At 47.0% G+C, this 21118-nt stretch overlaps 1 protein-coding gene across 3 annotated transcripts; it reads right to left on the bottom strand.

Moving 5' to 3' along the window:
- Positions 1–2620: 2620 nt before the first annotated feature.
- SINHCAF (SIN3-HDAC complex associated factor) lies at positions 2621–20338 on the bottom strand. Of its 3 annotated transcripts, none has more exons than XM_005527900.3 (6): positions 20239–20338; positions 10125–10272; positions 8408–8507; positions 7341–7467; positions 6069–6219; positions 2621–5184 (listed from the first exon to the last, which is right to left on the bottom strand). In XM_005527900.3, the coding sequence occupies exons 2-6, from the start codon at positions 10250–10252 to the stop codon at positions 5022–5024; spliced, it is 669 nt and encodes a 222-aa protein (XP_005527957.1). In that variant the 5' UTR covers positions 10253–10272; positions 20239–20338; the 3' UTR covers positions 2621–5021. The 3 variants fall into 3 exon arrangements, with proteins under 3 accessions (XP_005527957.1, XP_087911412.1, XP_087911413.1); XM_088055286.1 differs by lacking the exon at positions 20239–20338 and adding an exon at positions 20164–20199; XM_088055287.1 differs by lacking the exon at positions 20239–20338 and adding an exon at positions 16072–16090.
- Between the last annotated feature and the right edge of the window lie 780 nt (positions 20339–21118).

Here is a 21118-nt window from a genome sequence, read left to right as displayed (position 1 = left end):
TTCCCAAGAAACATTCCACGGCGTGTTTCCCAGTCCATTTCCAGCGCTCTCCCACCTTCTGGCTTCTACAGGGATGCGGGGCCAAGCTCGCAGTTGAGGCATGAAGCCGTGTCTGTGGTGATGAGACACGAACAGCGAGGGCAAGGGCTGAGCAGGATCATGAACAGTCCCTTCCCATGCCCAGAACTGAGGGTTAGGACACCTGGGCAGTCTGTCCCTTTCCAGTCACTCTTCTGCTGAGCCAGAGGTGATGGCAATGAGATGTCCCACACTCCTGTACTGATAACCTCTCTCTTGGATACAGTAGAAAGTATTCTCCAAATAAGTCTCATTAATATATATAAAAGAGTTACAAAACCTAAATTCATGCTGATAGATGGTGTGAAATGTTAGTGTCACATTCCTTTCAAACATTCAGGATCTGGAGTACACAAGGATTCTGTGTACTTCTCTCCCAGAATGTGTAACTTCTCTATAAGCACATAAATATTAGCTTAACTATTCTCCATTAATGGAGTTCAAAGCTGCTGCTGGTCACCACGAACATGGAATTTCCAATAGAAATGCCACCAGCAGCAAAATGGGGTTTCCTGGAAAGGCTGGGCTGGCTCCATGATACCCATCATGACCAAATAGCTCCACAATGGCTTTACAAACGCTACATGTAGTTATCTTGAAAAGGAGCACCAGTTTTGTGTTGCTTTACTGTAGATTTTTATCCACAGTTTATAGAGGAAGTTTATATGGAGGAAGCTAGCAGCATTTCCCTGGTGCCATTTCCAGTGTCTGAGAAAGGGGAGCTGGAGAGAAGCTGGACATGCTCTCTTTCCTCCTCATGGACAGGTGTTCAGGGGAAAGAAACAGAAAACTAAAGCCAAAAAGGATTCAGTTGTGTCTCTGATGTTGACACTTGCAGGATCAGTTGTGTCAGACTCCTCTTACCCCTGATCTGGAGAACCTAAAAAAATTACATTAAGTGGTACAAGAACCATTTTGGAGGAGTTTCCCTTTTTCTTATGTTATACTGAAATTAAGTTTTTATATTACTTCAGAAGAGCTGTAACTTTTTGGTCACCAGGACTGGATAGGACCCAGTCATCTGCTCAGAAAGCAGGTCTCGGGTTCAGTGTTGTAGAAGTCACAGAGACTTCAAAATTGTACAAATCAGCATAAAATTACTCCTCATACAGCATCACACAAAAGCAACAGAATTTGCCACTGCATGCTTCAGCAGCAGCACTGGATGCCCAGCTTAGGCTTTGGAAATCATGGATCTGCTCCCTGTCCACTGGTGACCTCCAATAATGTAACTTCTTGTCCCATGCCATGTTTTTCCCATCTTTCAATACAATCCTCTGTAAAGCACCTTTATAATGCATTCACTGTGAGGTATTTTAGCAGATGTCACACTTGTCATTGCAACAGCTGACCCAGGTGAAGCACAGGGCTTTACATCCAGGATTTTGCTCCCAGATTTTGTTTCCCATTGCTCTGAAGATGCCTCCCCGATGTTCCCAGAGGAGCTTCCTCCTCCACAGCTGTAACCCTGTTAGGTTTTCTGCCCCACAAAGCCCTCTATCCATCCACAGATGTCCTGAGCACCCAGAGGTTACCCTGACAGTAGCTGTAGTCGCTAGTGTGCAGCAGCAGTCCAAGAGAGAGTAAGAAAAGGAACTAATTGTTTGAAACAGGGTGGAAAGTTACAAATTAGTTACACAGTAGATTACCTGCTTTAAACCACCTTTTGGTACATCTGCTTCTCTTCAGGGACTTGACAAAGACTTTACATTTTAGGTGAACTGAATTATGCCCAGGGTATGTTTAGACATCTACAGCATAATGCAAATATGTCAAAACCAGATACTACTGCACTACAACCTGGCAGTCTATGCAGAGCTTTCTGAAATGATTTCTACATGTATCTCTGACTACAATCATGCTCAATTTGTAAGAAAACAGACAGCGCATCAGCAGAAATAAATCAGTCTCCACTGAAGTCCAAAACAGCCTCTTGCAACAAGCCATCGTGCTTGAAGTGTAACGTTTCCCCCATTATCTTCTAAACTCAGTTACTCACTGACAGCTCCTACCAGAGACCTTGCTCCCACCAGTCTGCTGGAGCTCATCCAGCTGCCTGTGCCTGCCGTGGGAAGGAACACGCCAGGCTCCAGCCTCATCAGAGGAGCACGAGCCTCTTCCACCATCTCCTCAGGGTCAGGAAAGGGATATTTCCAAGTGCTCTCGGCACCAACCCTTCAATGCTATTACTTCAGCTGGCTTTTGAGGAATGCTGGTGAGCTACAGAGACAGAGGAAGCCCCCTGGGAATGTGGAATGCCAGCACCACCTATTCCCAGTAAAGGAATGCCTGACACACACCCAGTGCTAGGGGAAAGTTCTGTGATTCTGCCCTGAAACAGCTGTCTGTCGTAACAAACACCACCTCCTTCCCTTGCTCTGCTCTACTTTCCAAATTAAATAGAAAGGGAATTACCTCACTCCCCCACCTACTCAAAAAAAGGCTTGGTCTCGTTCAAATATGAACATGGGTTGCCTGGGCTGGGTCCAATACAATCTAATTAACGGAAGAACAGAGGTGAAATAAACACAGGAGAAGCTGCTTATTTTCTAAATAAGTCTAAATTTATTTATTACCCTAGTAAAAACAAAGTTTGGATTACAAGTGTCTGAACAGTATAAAAGTACAAAACAGGTTCCATAGATTTCTAATACATTAATACAAAGTGCATGACTACTCATTTTGCATTACTACTGGGAATGGAAGAGGTGGGAGGGAGTAGGGAAAGCAGTTGGCGGTTGAAATCTAGCAATAAATAAATAAATACAGAAGAGATGATCCGTATCAGAGCACATCCTACCACCAACACTGCAGCCTTCTTAGGTGTACAGAATTACTGATGCTGAAAACACAAATTCACATGAAATAGGTGTCTGCAAACACAGCAACAACTCTTGCTCAAGCCCTTATTAGACATGACCAACCTAGTTATGCCTTTATACAATCAAGTATCCATTATATCCAGGGCTGGACTCAAGGGGCTTAGGTCTTTTCCAACCTGAACGATTCTATTTGGTTGAGAATAAAAGCAAGGTAAGCAGTTTTGTCCTCCCTTAAGAACCTCAGATTTTAGGAAAAGCAAAATGAGTCCAAGGAAAGCTCTAAGCTGTAAGGCTGTGATAAGTCAAAGCCCTGTTTCCCCTGATTTTCTTTCTCTCCAAAGGTTGGCTGACCCAACAGGAGAGGAAAAAAGAAAGTAAAAAAAAGTTTTGAGGGTAGAGGCTCCTCTTAAAACCTGCACATCTTTCCCTATCTATATTTTTATTTGCTAAGTATTCCCATTTCAGGAACCGAGACTACATGGAAATCCAGTCCTAAACCCTACCCACAACAGTATTATGCCAATGACTCTCACAAAAAATGAAAGCTCAGAATCATAGAATATGCCAAGTTGAAGGGACCCATCAGGATTGACTCCAATTCCTGGCCCTACACAGGATATCCCAAGAATCACACAATGTAGCAATCCATTGTAAGATATCCCAACAGAGTAAGAGAAAAAAATAAAAATCCTCCCTCCCCCTAAAACCAGGAAAAAAACCCAACCAAACAAAAAGCAGAATTCCCAACTCACACAAGTTAAACCTTCATAAAAGGAATGTGAAGCAACTGGGAGCTAAAACCGCAGCACAATCTTCCAGGAAGCTGCTTCCACCCTACAGGCAAAGCAGAGTTTGAAGGAGTGTCACAATGATTTGCACATGAGCTTGTCTGGGAATCTGTGTAGAAAGTATTATCTTTTGATCGCGTATGCAAACAGAGCTGCTGCCTTGATTCAGCACAGCACCATTCTTAGCAGAACTTTTCAGATTCAGTATTCACAAAAGCGTTGATCTGGCAGTTGCTTAAACAAACAAAGGGGGAAAAAAAAAAAACTAACACAACCCAAACACAGAGAAGCACTGCAGGGGACGGGTTTCAAAACAGTTACTGTGAATCCAGACCCCAGGGTGGAACCAGATTATGTCCCTGAACCAGAGCCTGATTTGCTTAGCAAGGGGTTTGGTTCTTTGTCAGGTCCAAAACCAGGAGGAATATTGTTTGTTGTCACACTTCAGCTGCACTGGTCCAACAGAGAGCAGTTACTCAGTTTTGGCTGTCATCTACACCTGACTTGGGCATCAAGATGTTTCTTGGTCCATCTCTAACGAGGAGAGCTTATTACACCAAGCCCAGGGTGCCTGCTGCTGGCTGAAAACAAAGTAACCTTCCCTTTTGCTATGTTCAGTTCTTAGGTAAATCTTAATCCTTAGCTAACACGGAGAGCTCTCCCACCCCTTCTCAAGAGCACTTTTATGCTGGAAGCCTTCTCAGATAGCTACCACTTGAAGTAGAGATGTCTACAGATTACCAGTCTGTGTCACATGGGAGGGATGAGATATTTGTCTTTGTTATGTCAGTAGTATAGGGTGAAATCATCACACCTTTAAAAATATATATTTATATAACTAGAGAGGTGACTTATAACATTTCTATGTATTAGTTCATCTTATTGACTCATACATGTCTAAGAATGAAATCTTTTTCTTGGGAATTTAGGAAGTTTGCCAACCAACTTTTAAAGAAAGAAAAAAAAAACCAAAAAACAAAAGCCTTACAACCACTGCTTCTTTCAATACAGAAACATGAACTACATATACTTTAATATACAAACCCCATCCTCATATTCACTTGGGAAGTGAGCTTGGGGGAAAATTAGACAACCTTGCAGCAGCATTCAGCTTTGCCAAATGTTCCATAGCATCTTAAATATTATGTACAGTCTTTCTGAAAGGATACAAACTGGCTTCAGAGTTTGTGGAACTGTAGCAGTAAAACCCAAAATAGTTCTAGGGAATAGTCTTTTGGCAGCACAGCAGGTGTCCAAGGTGAACAGCCACTTTTCTAGTATTTTTCCAGAGAATAAGAGGATCTGTATAATCTTCTGCAGCTATCCAAGGAAGTCACCACTCTTCTTGGGTGGAGATTGCTGGAGATTGGGGTCCTTCTTGTTCTGGCTTTTCAGTGGCAGACTTTTTATTGCTACAACAAGGTTTGAAGAGATGAGTGTCTATGAGGACTTCTCCAAAACGCCCTTTGTAAATAATTCCACAGCAGACCTTTTGCCTGGAAGAAATGGCAGGGAGACAAGATACTTTGTCTGTTTAGAATATACAGAATTCACAAACATGCAAAAAGTAAGTCTGATCCCAGACACTATTTTACTGACCCTCCAGCCCAGAGGACAGGGGCAAAAAAGACTGCTCACAAACAGAAAACAAGTCTGTATCTAAATCCACATCAGGTCTTCAGGGAAAAAAACCAAAAAAACCAGCAGCAACAATAACAATGAAAGCTAACAAAAAAAGACAGAAAAAAACCTAAACATTTCTATACAAAACCAAGTCTCCCACTTTGCTTCCCAGAGAAGTTTCAGACACAACCATCTGGGCTGAACTAACCTTGACTACAATGCACTTGCAAACATTATTTGAGAGGAGGCAGCAAAGTCACAACAATTTCAATTGAGCAATTAGCTAAACAAGGGATTACTGTGTTACAACATGTAATAAAAGATAACAAGCTCGTCAGCTCCCAGAAAACCTTGTGGTTTTCCTCCCACTCCAGGATTTGATTTTTTTTCGAAATGACTACCATCACAGGTCAACCAAATCAAATGCTGTGTTTTGCTGGCAAGCTGAGAGCACTCTTGTATGTAGCAACACATCATATCTACAGGGCATAGTTTTAAGAAGAGATAATGACAGACAGGAATATAATCTGCTATTCTCAAAACCAGCAAAAATATTTCCCAGCAACTGTTTTAGTGTTTAGGGAACTGAATGGAGATGGGGGAAAATAATAATACAAGGCACTTCTTTCCAAGTGTCGACAGACAGGTGTTGTATAATGTCCTGTGACTTAAATTATATCCTTATACCAAATCAAGACGAAGAGGCGGAATCAAGCAGCATGTATGCAAAGTGAACTTGCTGCCTGCTTCTTTTTACCTTTTCCAGTATGTGAGATCTAGGAAGGAGAACACGGGTGTTCTGCTGGCCCCAGCGCTCAGCTCTGTGTCAGAGCCATCGTCCGACTGGTTACTGTAACAGGGCGACTGAGCTGGGGAGGCACTCGAAGTCGTGCTGTGGGCATCAGAATCTGCAGGGAAAAGAAGAAATTCAAGGATCAGGACATGCATCCAACGACTCACCCTCTTCCTGACTTGTAGGTAGATTGGGCACAGACGTGTTCTATTTAACAAGAAAAACCTAACAACAACAACCCATTTATTTCACTTGCTCCTGCCTGTTTCAATATAGAGCACCAGGATTAGTGAAACAGACTTCAGAACTGGAGGGAGAATATATATACACATATTCTCATTATGTGTTAGGTAGTATTGAGCTTTTGCTGGATCAAGACTAGGAACTACAGACTCAGTGCAGACACACGCCGTAACAGTGTCTGCTCTCCTACCTATCAGCAGTCATCTCTAGCAGCTACAGTAACAAGTTAGATTAAGTACAGTGCCTTGAATGAGGAGATAAAAGCTCACTGGGTCAGGGCCTTTACTGATTCTTTGGAGACTTGCCCTTCTGACTAGGTAGGATAATTGAAAGAGAGAGAGACCAAGTCAGCAACAGTAAAGAAGCTGGAAGGTTTGCTTTAGAAGAAAAGCCTTAAGTACTGACACACATTCACAGCGTAACTGGCAGATGGTTTGTTGGAAAGCTATGAATCCGAATCTGTTTGGAGAGCCCATGTACTACTGGAAAGAAATCACTGAGACTGGCAGAGGAGGGTATAAGGAAACACAGTAGGAATTTAAGGGAGGATTTAAAAGTATGCATGGAAGAAAAAGACTGCAATGTTTTTTGGGAAAAGAGAGCTGAAAATGGCCATAGCACATTACTGAAAGCAGGGAGAAGCCTCTCCCAGCTTCAGTTTCAATGAGATCTTTGCCCAAGATGTTCTTTCTAGGGATATGTCATTTAAATGTGGGACATAAGCTACAACTGCCTGCACTTTCAAGCCAAGTCTCCCCACGCCCCCTTGCCACTTCCCCACCTGTTTTGCAGTCCACCCTGCACACAAGCTCTTCCTCCTCATTCCACATCCTCCCCAAGCTCTCAGAGCACAAGAGCTTTTGAAAACAGGGAGAGCCCCAAACGTGTGAGTGCACAACCAGATCTAGAGGGTGATTCAGCTTGGCTAGCTAACAGTGAACTGTGTTAGGGGAGGCTGAAGTTTATCGCCAAAATCTCTCTGGATTCACTTACTGTGCCGCTTGAATTCCTTTTGCAGTTTGCTGATTTGATTACTCTTTATTCTGCTTCCAGACAGAGTTTTCATTTTCTTTGGTTTCAATGTTGTTTTAAGGCTGGGTCCAGCCCTGGCATCTACCACCTAGAACAGAGAAAATGCATGTCTGAATACTTGTGTACCATGCCCAGATATTGCCCCAGTCAAGACAAAGGTATTAACTTAGCTGAAGGTGTTCAAAACTTCTTTATTTAATCCAAAGCAGTTCTTTGCACTGACATTCTTATGTTTCATTTAAATCTGGCTTAATCTCAGCCTCTGTCTGCAGGAAAATGCAGCAAACTAGTTTAAAAAGCACATTTGGTTCAACTTTGCCAACTTCCCATTTTTGGCACATTCAGTTTAGAACCAGATAATTGTTTCAGCTAATATAGCTTAATAAGTTAAGAGTGTCGGCCAAGCATTTGCCCTGGAGATTTTTTACTCATAAATTTAACTTGTGAGTTAAGCTAGTGGTAGTAATAACCATAGTTCTGGCTCTCATTACTATCAAGGCATCCTGGATAAAGATTATTATATACACAAGGAATCCTGATCATCCCTCCCAGTCCTAGACCTGAATTGAATTAGACGTATCAAAACAGAATATATGAGTGAAAATAGCTGCAAGATATTAGTTGTTGTAATTATCTGATCAAATGAGATTGATTTATGTGTTGCTTCAGCAAGTCACTTTGCTTGGGAAAACAAAAAAAACCAACCTATTTTGGATAAAGGCCAAACCTGAAATGTTTGGGGTTTTTTTGAATGTCATAAGAGACTTTTGGACAAAGTTATGAGCTTGTGAAAACAAGGAATTAGAAGGTAAGTCAGTCTGTGACTGCATCTCAGGCTTGCATAATCACCATTTGCACATAAGTAGGTAAGAGCCACATGGTAGTAAATACTCCAGGAAGGATTTAGAGATGCTGAGGGTGGGAAGGGAGAGTGTGGACAAAAGTGCCCAAAAACCCCAGACTCCTGCCATCACCTCCTCTCTCTAGAAAGAGTTAGTCTTGGGGCAGAAGAGAAATAAATTACTAACGTGATTCCAGTTTTTTTTTGATCCTGCTGGTAATTTTTTCCATCTTTTCACCAAAAGAACACAGGCATTGCAAATATCTCCTGAGCGAGCCTCATGGAGCCTGGTAAAAACAAAAGCAAAGATCACTTAACAGCAGTTAATAAAAGCACACCCCCACTTGGTAACAAGCAAGAAGTATAAAAATTGATGAGCAAGAGGGGTTCTGAAGTTGTTTTTCTGGCACTACAGTTCATCTGGGATGCTCAAAGAGAGCCATTTAAAGACCAGGTCTCATTTTTAGACAGCATTCTTCCACACAGAAATAAAAGGTGTCAATCTGCCTCCAGAGGGACACTGAAAACAACAGTCCCACCACTTCAAGGTTTTGGAATTCTTTCTCCCAAAACCAAGACACAATTGCAGTGGATTGGTTAGTTTGAAGCAGGAGGAATAACCATGTTATTCAAACATACACTTGGGAACAAATATCAAAAGCTTACTCTGGTCTTAACTTTCTTAGAGAGCTTCAAGGATGAGTAACAAACACCACCTAACACACTCCCACACAAGCACAGGATAAGGTTTCAGAAACAGCAGTCACTGGAATGACAGCAATACTTGCTCCCTCTAACAGACTTTCTTCAGGAATCATCTCTACTGCTAATCCATGCTAAAAGAAATATAACAGGGAAACACTGTAGAATTTTTCACCTATTTAAACAGGAATACTTTGGATCATTTATAGATGAATGAGGCAGGCTCAGAAAACCATTATTTGCCCAGTGTTTAGTCTGCATTTTTACCTTGGCTAGCATATTTCAGATAGCACAACAAGGATGGTCCTGGTAAACTGCAAGCTGCTGTACTGCAGTTAAACACAACAACCACCAAAGAAAAGCAATGGGTCTGCACACAGCCTTTCATTGCCAAGGACAGTGGTCAAGAAATATAACAACTGTCACCACCAGGCTTGTGTACAAAAATCCAAGGTAAATACAAAGCACTCTGAAGTTGACTACATGAAAAGAGTGTTTCTAGAAAAAGTGGAGGGAATTTGTGAATTTTATACAAAATTTCAAAGCTCTTCAAAAGTATTCCAAAAAATTGAAAGATCACCGTAACTGGTGCAATAAATCTCTAGTACTTACAGTTTTATTTACCAATACTTTCAAGTAACGTTACCTAACTGGAAAGCCACGCAGAAGGGTTTTCCAACGAGAAGTTTTAATAACACATTGCTGTGTCTTATTTGAACAACATTTGACAGGGTACTCTGCATAAACCCTGCTGAAACTGCTAAATATTTACTCATCAAGTTTTATCTAACATTCTTGAATCTTCAGAGCCACAGAAAGCTCCCATGGATCTGTAGAGTTCGTTACTTTACGTGTTTACACCTCTGTGGAACTGGCAATAAATGCATAGTCTGAGAGTAGTCTAAAATCCCTGCATGCTCCGTGAGGTAGGAGAGACATGAGCCTGATCCTTTGTTGTTTTGAATTACCAGTTCTCCCCCAGCAGTGACAGCAGATTGAAAATCAAAAGGCAGCATACACAGCAGCAGAGGATTCAGACCCTCCTGGCCTGCCCAAGAAAGCTGTGAGGAAGCTGAAGGCAGCTTTTTCCCACCAGTCCCCTCTGCTAAATTAATCTTTCAGGCTTTCAGAGCAAGGACAATACATCAGGTTTGAAGCTTAGAGATCAATGCCAGAACTACTGACTAAGGTGATAATCTTACCCAAAACAGTTCTGGAAATCTTTTTCATAACGTTTGCTGTCAGTGAAACGAGAACTGGAAGACTTAGCTCTGCAAATACAGCAGCCCTCTATACTCCGGTACATCTTCGGTTTGTGAAAGCCAAACATCTTTTCCTCCCAGCTGTACCCTGTGAAAACAAACAAAAACTGATGTTAATTATCACTGTTAGATAATGAAAGAAAAAACCTGCTAGATTAGGGCATAGTTTTTTTTATCCCACGTTGCCTCAGAAGAACAGATGCACCTAAATGCAGTTGTTAAAAAAATTATATAATTAACAGCTAGAATATTAAGCAATACCCAGTAGGACCCATAATAAGATCATTTACTGCACAAATCTACTCCAAGGGCACATCTACAACAGCCCTACCCAGATGTGTGAACACAGACAACCTGGCCAATGAAAGCCCTGTGCATGTGGCAAAACAGGCTGCAGGACAGGCCATGGGAACCTGCCCAAACCCATGGATAAGGAGTTGGCAGCTGAACTCTGGGTCACTGAACTACATCATCATCATCACCACCACTGCTGGTTGGAAACACCCCTGGCAAACTTTGCTGAGAATGAGTAGGAGTCATTTTAAATGAGCTGCAGTCATACCCCCAGGCTGTAGGGCAGACATACCTGAAAAGCTGCTCTAAAAACAGCAGGGTGGAGTCCCACCCAGCCCTCAATGGTCCTGTCTGCACTGCAGGACCCGGGAGCACTTCTCTGTTCTCAGGGCCTGGGTGAGCATCCCAACTCCATGTCAGCACATGCTCTGCTCTTGCCCTCCTGCCTTCCCCACCCTGCTTTCCATGGGAAGGAAACCTAGCTAGGAGAGAAAGGGCCAGGGAGCAGGATCCTGGGGCACACCTCAGCATGTGCCTACCACACATCCCCTGCCAATAAGGAACGAATTCCAGTTACAGGGAAATCGCTGCTTTGTAACCACCAGCTCTGCAAACTTGGTGCCAGCCCAGAAAGCCCTCCTGCCCTCAGAGATCTGCCTGTTCTTTTCAGTATGCCAAGGCTGGGATTTGCTACCAGAGCAGGTATCATACAGTGGAGCCATTTTCCAGGCAGAAACTTCTCAAGTTAGTTACTGACAAAGACCTCTTCAACACATGCTGGCAGTTCTGCCCCAAGTCTGCTGTTCCCCAGTGCAGACTCCTGTTCAGCACAGTCAGACATGGCCTGAGCCCTGTCAGAGCCAACGGGGTTCCCACAGCGCTTCAAAAACCCAAACCAACAACTGAGCAAAGCTGCTGCTCTCCTGGCGCTGGGCCTGGACACACAGCAAGTCCTCACAGGCCACACAGCATCTGTCTCATAACACAGGCAGGGACTGTTCCAAGATGTTCTCTTTTGAACAGACCCTGGTGCAAGGTTTGCCTCCACCACCTGCCGCAAGGGGCGAGCAGCCGCCTCTGCTGCTCACCACGCACCAAGCGCTCAGAGAGGGGACCGGCCTCTGGCTGCAGGAAGCTCCAGGAGAACAGGTTCCCACTGCTGAGAACTTCTGCTTTCAAAAAAACAAAATTGGATGGGGCCATGCAAGTAACACAAAAGGCAAAGCTGCTGAATTCATTACAAAGCTAACAAAAAACTACTGAATGACCCAGCCGCTCAGGATGGACTTTCAGGACAGGAACAACTCCATCACTTGTGGGGTACTGCCAAGTCCCAGTAACCCAACCCAGGTTACTGGTTAAAGTTGTGGCATAGACATCTGTCCCCAGATCTTCCACCTTCAGAAAGGTAAAAGGCTGTAATCCTTTTACCTTCCAGTGGTACAGAGAAAAATAATCTGAAATCTTCCATCTACTCTGCCAGGACTTGCCACATCATTATGGCAATAAAATATTTTGAAAGGCAGGTTCAGGTGAGGTCAGAGACATGCTTCCACAAAACGACCATACCCACCATCACACTCACCTGACTGACAGGGAGATTGTGTGCAACAGGAAAAGATCCCACACACTTCTGTGGGATCACAGCAAAAGCTAGGGAACCACCCAAGCCCAGCCACAGTCCTACACAGAGGTGAAAATACATCCCTCCATCCCAGAGGAGAAGATCAAGAGTGCAGGAGCACAGCAAAATAAACATGCAGTTTTCCCATGTTCCCAAGAACAAGAGAAAAGAAAAATTGTATCCAATATTGTTGGCCAATACTCTGACACAAAATCCATTAAGGAAACCGTTTCCAGCTGAAAATGTATGTGTTTGTAATTCAGTCTAGCAAATACGAGGCCACTTGGTGCTCCCTGAGATTATGGCTCTTTGCAATTACTACTGCACCAACATTTAGGAAGACTAAACTCTCCAAAAACTTATCTTGACCTTGTAGAGCCTGTTGATGTCAAGGGACTTGCTCAAGCTGAATGCCAAGGAGATCTTCCAGGTCTAGGAGAGAGGTGGAGAGGATAAGTCTTTGCTTCCCTCCTGTCCCAGCTCATGCTGTCTTCCAGAGGATGAAGTGATGAATTTCTTTCTTCACATTTACAGCACAAAGAGCTCACCTAGGGCTACATTCTCCCAAGGTTAACTTGTGCAAATATCCAGCAAAGTCACCCAAATGGTGTCAGGCTTTTTAGGAGATACACGGTTTCCTGTCTTAGTACAGCATTGGCCCGAAGGCCAGGAGTAGATCTAGTAAGTAAAAGAAGCTTATTGAGGGATGGTTAGACTCAGAACTACTCTCAGCCCCTGCTGGATGTGTAGAAACTGAATGCACAGCCAAATCAGGTAAATATTCCTGACCTGTCAAGAAAATAAACAAGAGGCTGTCTAGAGTATTTAGTTTCTTAGCACCTGATGTGCTTCTTCAAGAGATGCTCTTGAGGACGTTGCTCAACAAGCCTCTGGAGATGTAACAGGTGCTCACCTGGGAATTATCAACTTCCAAACAGCAATTTTAGATGTTGGTTGACTACTCCAGTGCTAAATCTGTGGTCTGGTACTTTAGAAAGTCAAGGAGTAATTGCAGACACAAAGTTCATCATTATCAGTGCTGCCAAATTCAAGCAGGAAGAAAATCTCGACTGCTACATGGCAAGAAACAACTATCAACCATGTAGTTTACTTTCTAACCTGGTTTCTTCCAGCAATCCAGACAGTGATAAGATGGTCTCTGTCACCAGCTGGTATTTACACCACAGTAGAGTAAGACACATGTTTTACAATCAATGTTCTGGCAAAGAATGGAAAACACATATATTCTGAAAATATTTTGGCTTGCATCATGGCTGCCATTCTCACAGGAGCAGCCTTTCAACACCATCCTTCAATAGAAGGGAAACCAGTGCCATCTGTTTCCCCCTGATGAATGGTCAGCAATGGTATTACCACACATCATGCCTGAATGGGGAAGAGCTAGTAGCAAAACCACAAGTCAAACAGATTTCTCTGACAGCTGCATCCAAGCGCAGTTATAAATGAAAGGTGTCATTCCAGTTACACATTTAATCCTAAACAGTTGCCATTTGACCATTATACACCAAATATTCTGTCAGCTGGAGAGCTTAATAGCTAATATGGACTTAGAAGTAAATACCACTGTGTTCTTTGAAAGGTTTAACTTGAAAGCTTTGCAATTTAGATCTTGAATTAGGACCAAGTAGTTAGGATGCTGGCTGCCCTGACACCTGAATCTTAACTGTGGAACTTTAACCATGTGAAATTTGGGACAGATAAAAAAGATGGCAAGTAGAAACTAAGTAACTTGCTTAGAAGTCAAAAAGCATTACACAATGTAATTCTGCCAAATCCAAGCATATTATTAATGCTACTTAACTTTGTTGTTATTTGCCAAATTTAAGCAGGTCACTAAAATACGTGAGCAGTTGCACAACAGTGAAAGGGACATATATCCAAAAATGAATCAGAAATCTTAGCAGAGCTTTATCTGTCATTCTGCAGAAATAAAGATTTATCTGCACTAGTTGGAAAGCATTATTCCCCCAAACCAAGGGAAAAGTGATCCTCCTCCCACCCTGGTGCTCCTCTCCACAGCTTCTCCTTGCAGGAGCTGCTATTCTCTCAAGTTCTGTTTTATACAACTTGAATGGACTCAAGAAAGTCTCTAGGAAAGTGCTCTCTCCATTCTTCTGCCCTCTCACTTTTGAAAAAGCAGCATCAAAAATAGAAACTTGTCTTGCAAAAAAGAATGGTAAAGTCAGGAAGAGTCAGGAAAAGTAGTGGGGAATAAAATTTTAAAAAAATCCCCACACCCTGCTTATTACCTTTGTGAAAGGCTGGCACAAAGAAGCATGTGTGTGAAAATGGTTTCATGTTTTTTTTACGTGTCAGGACTAGAATTTGGTGCTAAGTTTTCTTTGCAAAATTTAATTTGATGATCTAAATGAAAAGGAGGCATTGCTTCAGATGCTCATTAAGTTTTCAAGTTAGGGAAGACCTTCTGAACTCTTTCAGATCTTAAAGTAAGCTGAGCCACTTTCATTTGCTCTTCCAGATTCCTTTTGCATTCTTTCTGATCACCCAAGAAGAATGAAAACCTTTTATAATAGAAAGGACGGAATTCCTAGAAGACAGGCATGTCTCCCTTTGTAACACAATTACCAGACCAGTGGGAACGAACATGCTCACCTGCTTCTTGCAAAGCTGAAAGAGAAACATTCCATGGAATTATGGGAGAGCAGAGGCATGTTAGTCCTAATACACAGTATCCTCCTCTCCTCCCATCTCCCCACTCTGACCTGGGATCATTCACCCTTTGTGCAACCCAAAACTTCCAATACCTTTGTCAGAGAGGAGAACAACGATTTGATTTCCCTTTCTGTGTACACAACAGCCTTGGCACAGCCTCCCTTAAGCTGGGCTTCTTAAGAAAAATACCATCTACCCTACATACGCTGGTGCAGCAGGTTCCTGTCAGTAAAAATCTCATAATTGCCATCCCTACAGCACTTCATCGGAACTAAGACACAGCCAAAATTATACATTTTTTTTCCTTTTAAAGGGAATGAAACAGATGCCTTAATATAGAAAGAATATAGATGCTCTGGCTTTTGCATCTGCAAGAGCATACACCCAGGCACACACATGGAAAATGCTTCCAGAACTGTCTACAGCACCAGAAGCAGAGTTGCTTGTCTCACAATAAATTCTTGGGCCTGTCCCTCTGCTGAAATAAACTGCAATACCTCTACTGAAAATCAACTGTAAGACAGAATTGTACAACAGAGTAACTGATGTGTATCAGAGCAGCCTCAACATAAACATACCTCCCCCGAGCTTACAGGCTGCTGCAAAAAAACCTTGGAAGGGAAGTTAAAATTGGATCCCTTAAAAAAAGAACATTTTAACATGCACAGAGTCAGAATCCTCCAAGGACAGTAGGAAACCAATCTAACTGGAGTCATCTGAAAATGCAACATCAGTATGTGCAATATTTTTTTTTTTTTACTGTCATATCTCCCTATAGTTTAAAACAGAGATACTAATAACCAACTATAACCTTGGAACTGTGCATACTGTAAACTCTTCTGGTCCCCTATACCCTCAGATTTTCCTTCCACTTTCCTTCATTTCTCCACCCAAAACAATTTTACTTGGAGGAAATTTACGTTTAACCATTACAGACCAGGAACATTGGAATGTCACAGCATGCTGTGGAATTGTCACTTGATGTGCTGAGCCAAACAGAAAAAGGTGAAAACTACATCTTCAGGAATCTTTCCTCTGACAAAATAAGTAACTCACTCTTTTGCTGATAGATGTCCACAGCTACTGTTGTGTGCTCAGTGCTGAAGTGAAATCTTAGCACAGCAGATGCACCTAGCAGCAACTACTAAGCATGTTTCAAAAATTAAATTGGACATTTCTTTCCCATGTTTGAGTGTCCATGGCATCCTGGCTAGGTCACAAGCTGTTCCCAGTTAAATTTTCAGAAGGAGCCAAGTCATAAAGAAGCCTACTTACCTTTTGGATCTTCCCTGGGAAGTTCCAAACTCATTTAAGCTAGAGAACTGAAAGGCTATGCCACGTGGGTGTTCCTCTGAACTGCCATGTGGTTAGTGCTCCAGAAGGGATAGGCCAAAGCACGAAAACAATAATCAGTAAAATTTGCATAAGGGGAAAAAAATTCCAAACCTGTCTCACCTGCAGACATTCCATCTTGAAAGATGACTTCCCCTTGCCTGAAACTTCTATTGCATAACTAACACCACGCTCAGCCTGAACCTGAGCCCAGCAAGGAAAACTGGGATGTTCTCAAACATGTGCTGGAGTTCAGTCTGCGATGCTTATTTGAGTGCAGTCACCATAGCTGTTACGATGCTGTCTGCAAGCACCTGCTACCAAAAAAGCATCACAGCCACTCGTTGTTTTTAAAGAAGATAACATACCTGGATGGGAACTTGAACAGAAGGAGCAGTAATTATTTTGCAGAAGAGCTGAACTGACTTTATTAAAAAGAATACATTTCCATATTCTTAAGCAATATTACTGGTCATTTCACTTGGACTTTGGACTGAGCACATTGTACAGAAATGCAAAGGCTTGAGTTGTGAAATGGAGTCCTGCCCGGGCAATTTTCAAGTCCCAGCCCACTGGCTTCTTCTTTGTGTTAAAAAGTAAGTACTGCAGGCAGTGCAAGAATGAAGCTGATTGTCAAGTAGGACCCCGTGGATGTCGTTCATGCCATTATGAAAGAGGTACAAGGCATCAGGTGTTAAGAACCAAGCAGAGCAGAGTTAGCTAATACAAAAAGAGCTGTTCAGCATGAGTGAAGACAGCAAACCGTCAGTTTTAACTTGGTTTTTACCCTCTGCAAATTTAACAGCTTTTTAAACATCTTCTACAAAGAAGTCAATGATATTTTTTTCTTCAAGGAAGACTGAATACTTAGGCAATTAGTTCCTTTTAGAGAATGAAGTGAGGAGGAATTTGTCCCAGAGGCTCTGGCACTCAATCCCACCTACTTTCAGTGGGAGAAGGATGTTGTGTGCCTGTGGGTGTTTTTCAAAATCCCGACTTGTTGCTTGCTGCTTCTCTAACAGGGACCACAGATAGCAAGGAAACTAGAGTTCACCTGTGCACCAGAGGAGTTGAGTGTCCACCGGTACCAGCAGAAACGTTTCCAGTTCACTGTCTGTCCCTAGGGTGCAGAGTTTGTGCAATCTTTAATTTTGAAGAGCTGTAAACTACACAGTGGATCTGTCTGCGTGCAGACCGGCGAGAAGGAGGTGTTCACACCCTGCACACGGCTGCCAGGAGCAGTCTCAGCTTTGGAAGCAAGCAAACAGCAGTAAAGGAGTCTGCTGAGGAATCATGACCCTCACCGACTGTCTCGTCCAAAGAGCGAAACACTTGTGTGCACGCCTGTCAGCCTGCCACCTTCCTAAGCGCCAAATTAAAACTCTAAGGAAAAAAGAGCATCGCAAGTTGTGCTGGAGCACAGCCACTGCTGTTGCAGCTGTGGGCTCAGTGCAGGACGCTGGGCCTTCTCCTGCCGCTCCCCAGCCACGAGGGAGCCCGGCCTCCAGCCCAGACACGTGTTCAGGACACAGCAGCGGGCAGCATCCTGCATCGCCTGCCTGCGCAGCCACAGCGCCGGGGCGGGGGGGGGGGAGGTAGCTCCCAAGATTTTTGCAATTGTAATGCTAATTGAATAATTTAGGTCCGAAGGACTGGCCATCGCTCGGGGACAAGGGTCTTTGTAGGAAAAACCGGGGCCGTTCCCGCCAGGAAAGCGCCTCTGGGGGCCTCCGGGGCAGGCGGGATTCAGCCCTGGGATTCAGCCCCGTTGGCTACGTGCGGGCACGGCCCGAGTAAACAACAGGTTTGGCAGGTCCCTTTAAATCCCTTCAGCTACACGCATCCGGACAGGGGGGTACGAGAGGAGACGGCAACTTTTATCTCACCAAAGTGAGAGCGCAACCGGGAGCACTTCCCTGGCGCAAGACTGCGACTTTAAAACAAAAACAAAAAAATCCCACCAAACACTAAATAACAGCGCTAAAAAACGCCCAAAAAGGCAGAGCTCGGACGCGCCGCTCCTGCCGGGCACCGCGTGGCCCCGGGCACGGCCCCGCTGCCCCCGTTAGCGCCGCCGGCGGGAGCGGCGGCCGGGGCCGGCCGGGCGGCGGCGCCGGGAACAAAGACCCGCCCCCCCCCGGGGCACACGACCTACTTTCTCGGGCGGCCCCGCCGGTCAGGTGGAGCCGCGGGAGCGCACACGCGGGTGGCCGCAGCCCCCGCGCCCCGCCACGGGGCTGCCAAGCGCTCAACTCGCCGAAAGACGAGTAAAATTTAAAATAAATTAGAAGAGTCCAGGAGGGGAAGGCGGCGCGCCAGGGAGGAAAGCCCCGAGCGCGGAGGTGGGCGCTGCGAGGCGGCCCCCGCGCTGCAAACGCCGCCCCACCACGCGGTCGCGGAGCAGCCGCCCCATCCGGCGCGGAGGGAGCGGCGGGAAGCGGGGATGGAGCCGCGGCCGCACCGCCGAGCACCCGGACCCCCGTTCCGGCGCGGTGACGGCCGTGCCCCGCCGCCCCCCCGGCCTTCTCCCCCGCCCCGCGCCGGTTCCTTGTGGCTCGGCCCTGACGTAATTCAAACATGGCAACAGTTTCACTTCAAAGGGCCGTCGCAGACCTCCCGGCAACGCGAGCACGCCGCGGCGGGGGCGACGCGGACCCCCGGAGCCCGGGGCAGCCCCGGGGCGGCCAGCGGGGCCCCCCGCCCGTCCCAGCGCCGTGCGCGCAGCGCGGTGCCGTGAGGAGCGCGTGTGCATCCAAAGTTTCACCGCCTCTCCAAACTCCTCCAAAACCGGCATGCAGCCCCTAAAAAACACCGTCCCTCGCACGACAAGCGTCACCACACCGACACCCGCCGCCTCGGGGCCGAGCCCCCGGCGGGCGCGGGCGAGCGCTTTCCCCCGGCGCGCCGGGGGGCCACGCCGCCCGCAGCACATGCGAGCCCTTTGTTTTCCCTGCAGCCGGGCGCTGCCTACGTGCCGCGCCGGGGGCACGCCGGCCGCCCCGCCGCCCAGCCCTCCGGAGCCCCGAGTTAAAACTTGTTGGCGCCGGGCGCGGGCACACGCCGGCAGGAACGAGAGCCGCTTGCACGGGCACCGAGCTACGGGGCGGCAGGGCGCCATCGCCGCCCGCCGCACCGTCCCCACGCCGGCAACGCCGCGCACCGGGCCGGGGGCAGGACGGTGAAGGCCCCACGCCGCGACCTGTGCGACCGACAGCCACGTGTGCCGCCAGCCCACGGCCGCACGTTTTGCCCCTCTCCAGCGTGCGCGGACTCGGACACCCTCGTAATTAGTAATGATAACTGGAAACAATAAGAACTGCCCCACTCTCCCCACGTGAAACACGGCGAGGGAGGAACAGCGGGCACCAGCGGGGCCTCCTCCCGTCCGCGACGCCGCTGGCACCAACTTGTGCGCGGGCGCTACAGGTGTGCGCTGCGGGGCGCGCCGGGGCCGCACCTGCGGCAGCCGCTCCGCAGCGGCGGGGCCACGCCGCCCGCGTGGCGAGCCAGGGCAGCCGCGGCCCGGGAAAGGCGCCCTGCAGCCCGTCATCACCAAGCAGCCCAGTTTTTCAAACCTGCTCCGCACCTTGAGGCTGCTTTCGGAGTAGAATTATCGGGAACTGGCTACTCTTTCCTCCTAAAGACTTGGAGATTTAATCGTACTTTGGGATGGGGGAGGGGGAGAGTAGAAGTCAGCGTTCCAGGGATGGGTCCGCAACAATGCGGGAGGCGTTCCTCTCCGCTCGCACATCCTTTAAAACTCTACTAATCGAAATAAAAAACGAGGGAAACGCCGCTCGCAGAAGCCACACGCGTGTCAAAGTGCTTCAAGGCGGCAAAGTCTTTTTGCCGCTACAAAACTGCGGACAAACTCCGGAGAGTAACGTGGGATGAACAGAAACCACCAGCTGCTAGAAAAAAAATTAATCCCAGAGCCACCAAAAAAAGGAAACCCACCAAGAGCAAACAAAACAACAACAACAAAAAAAAACACAACCCAAAAACCAAAACCCCGAACAACACGAAACAAGCAACCGCAAAACTCAGTTTGAGCCCGCCGTTCCCTCCCGCCTGCACCTCCGCCTGGGAGAAAGGGAAGGCATCACTCACCGCCGTGCTGCTCCCACCAACACCCGTGCGGTGCGCGGCACTCCCGCCGCCGCTGCGCGCCCACCCCGGCTCCCCGCGCTCTGCCGCCGGCGCGGGCGGGCACGCGAGCCCGCGGTCCCGCCCTCCCCGCCCGCCCCTCGGCCGCTCTGCGCAGGCGCCGTTCCCACGGCCCCGTTCTCTCAATCGAACCCCGCCGGCTGCGCGCGCCCCATTGTCCTTTTAAGGCAGAAAGGGCCGCGCGGGAAGCGCGGGAGGGGGCGGGGTCCGCCGTGACGGCGGAGGTGACTTCACGCACGCGGCGCGCGCCCCCGCCCCGCCCCCTCCTCCGCACCTGCCTCGCGCCGCCCCGCCCAGCCCCGCCCGGCGCCGGAACGGCCCCCGCGGGACCGCCCCGCACACACCGCCCCCAGACATCCCCGCACACACCGCCCATCCCGCACACACCGCCCCCAGACATCCCCGCACACACCGCCCATCCCGCACACACCGCCCATCCCGCACACACCGCCCCCAGACATCCCCGCACACACCGCCCATCCCGCACACACCGCCCCCAGACATCCCCGCACACACCGCCCATCCCGCACACACCGCCCCCAGACATCCCCGCACACACCGCCCATCCCGCACACACCGCCCCCAGACATCCCCGCACACACCGCCCATCCCGCACACACCGCCCCCAAGCATCCCCGCACACACCGCTCATCCCGCACACACCGCCCCCAAGCATCCCCGCAAACACAGCCCAGCCCCGCAAACACAGCCCCCCAAAATCCCCGCAGAGTCCCGAAACACAGCACACCACTGCAACATCACCGGGAACACGGCCCCGGAACATCGCCGCAGCTCAGCCCCGCAACACGTCGCTGCCACCCCC

This window comes from Pseudopodoces humilis, chromosome 5, assembly GCF_049639895.1.
Source record: "Pseudopodoces humilis isolate 2021_Gansu_Grassland_sample_001 chromosome 5, ASM4963989v1, whole genome shotgun sequence".
Lineage (NCBI taxonomy): Eukaryota > Metazoa > Chordata > Aves > Passeriformes > Paridae > Pseudopodoces > Pseudopodoces humilis.
Note: the sequence above shows the minus strand (reverse complement) of the source record. Positions and strands in the feature narration are given on the sequence as shown.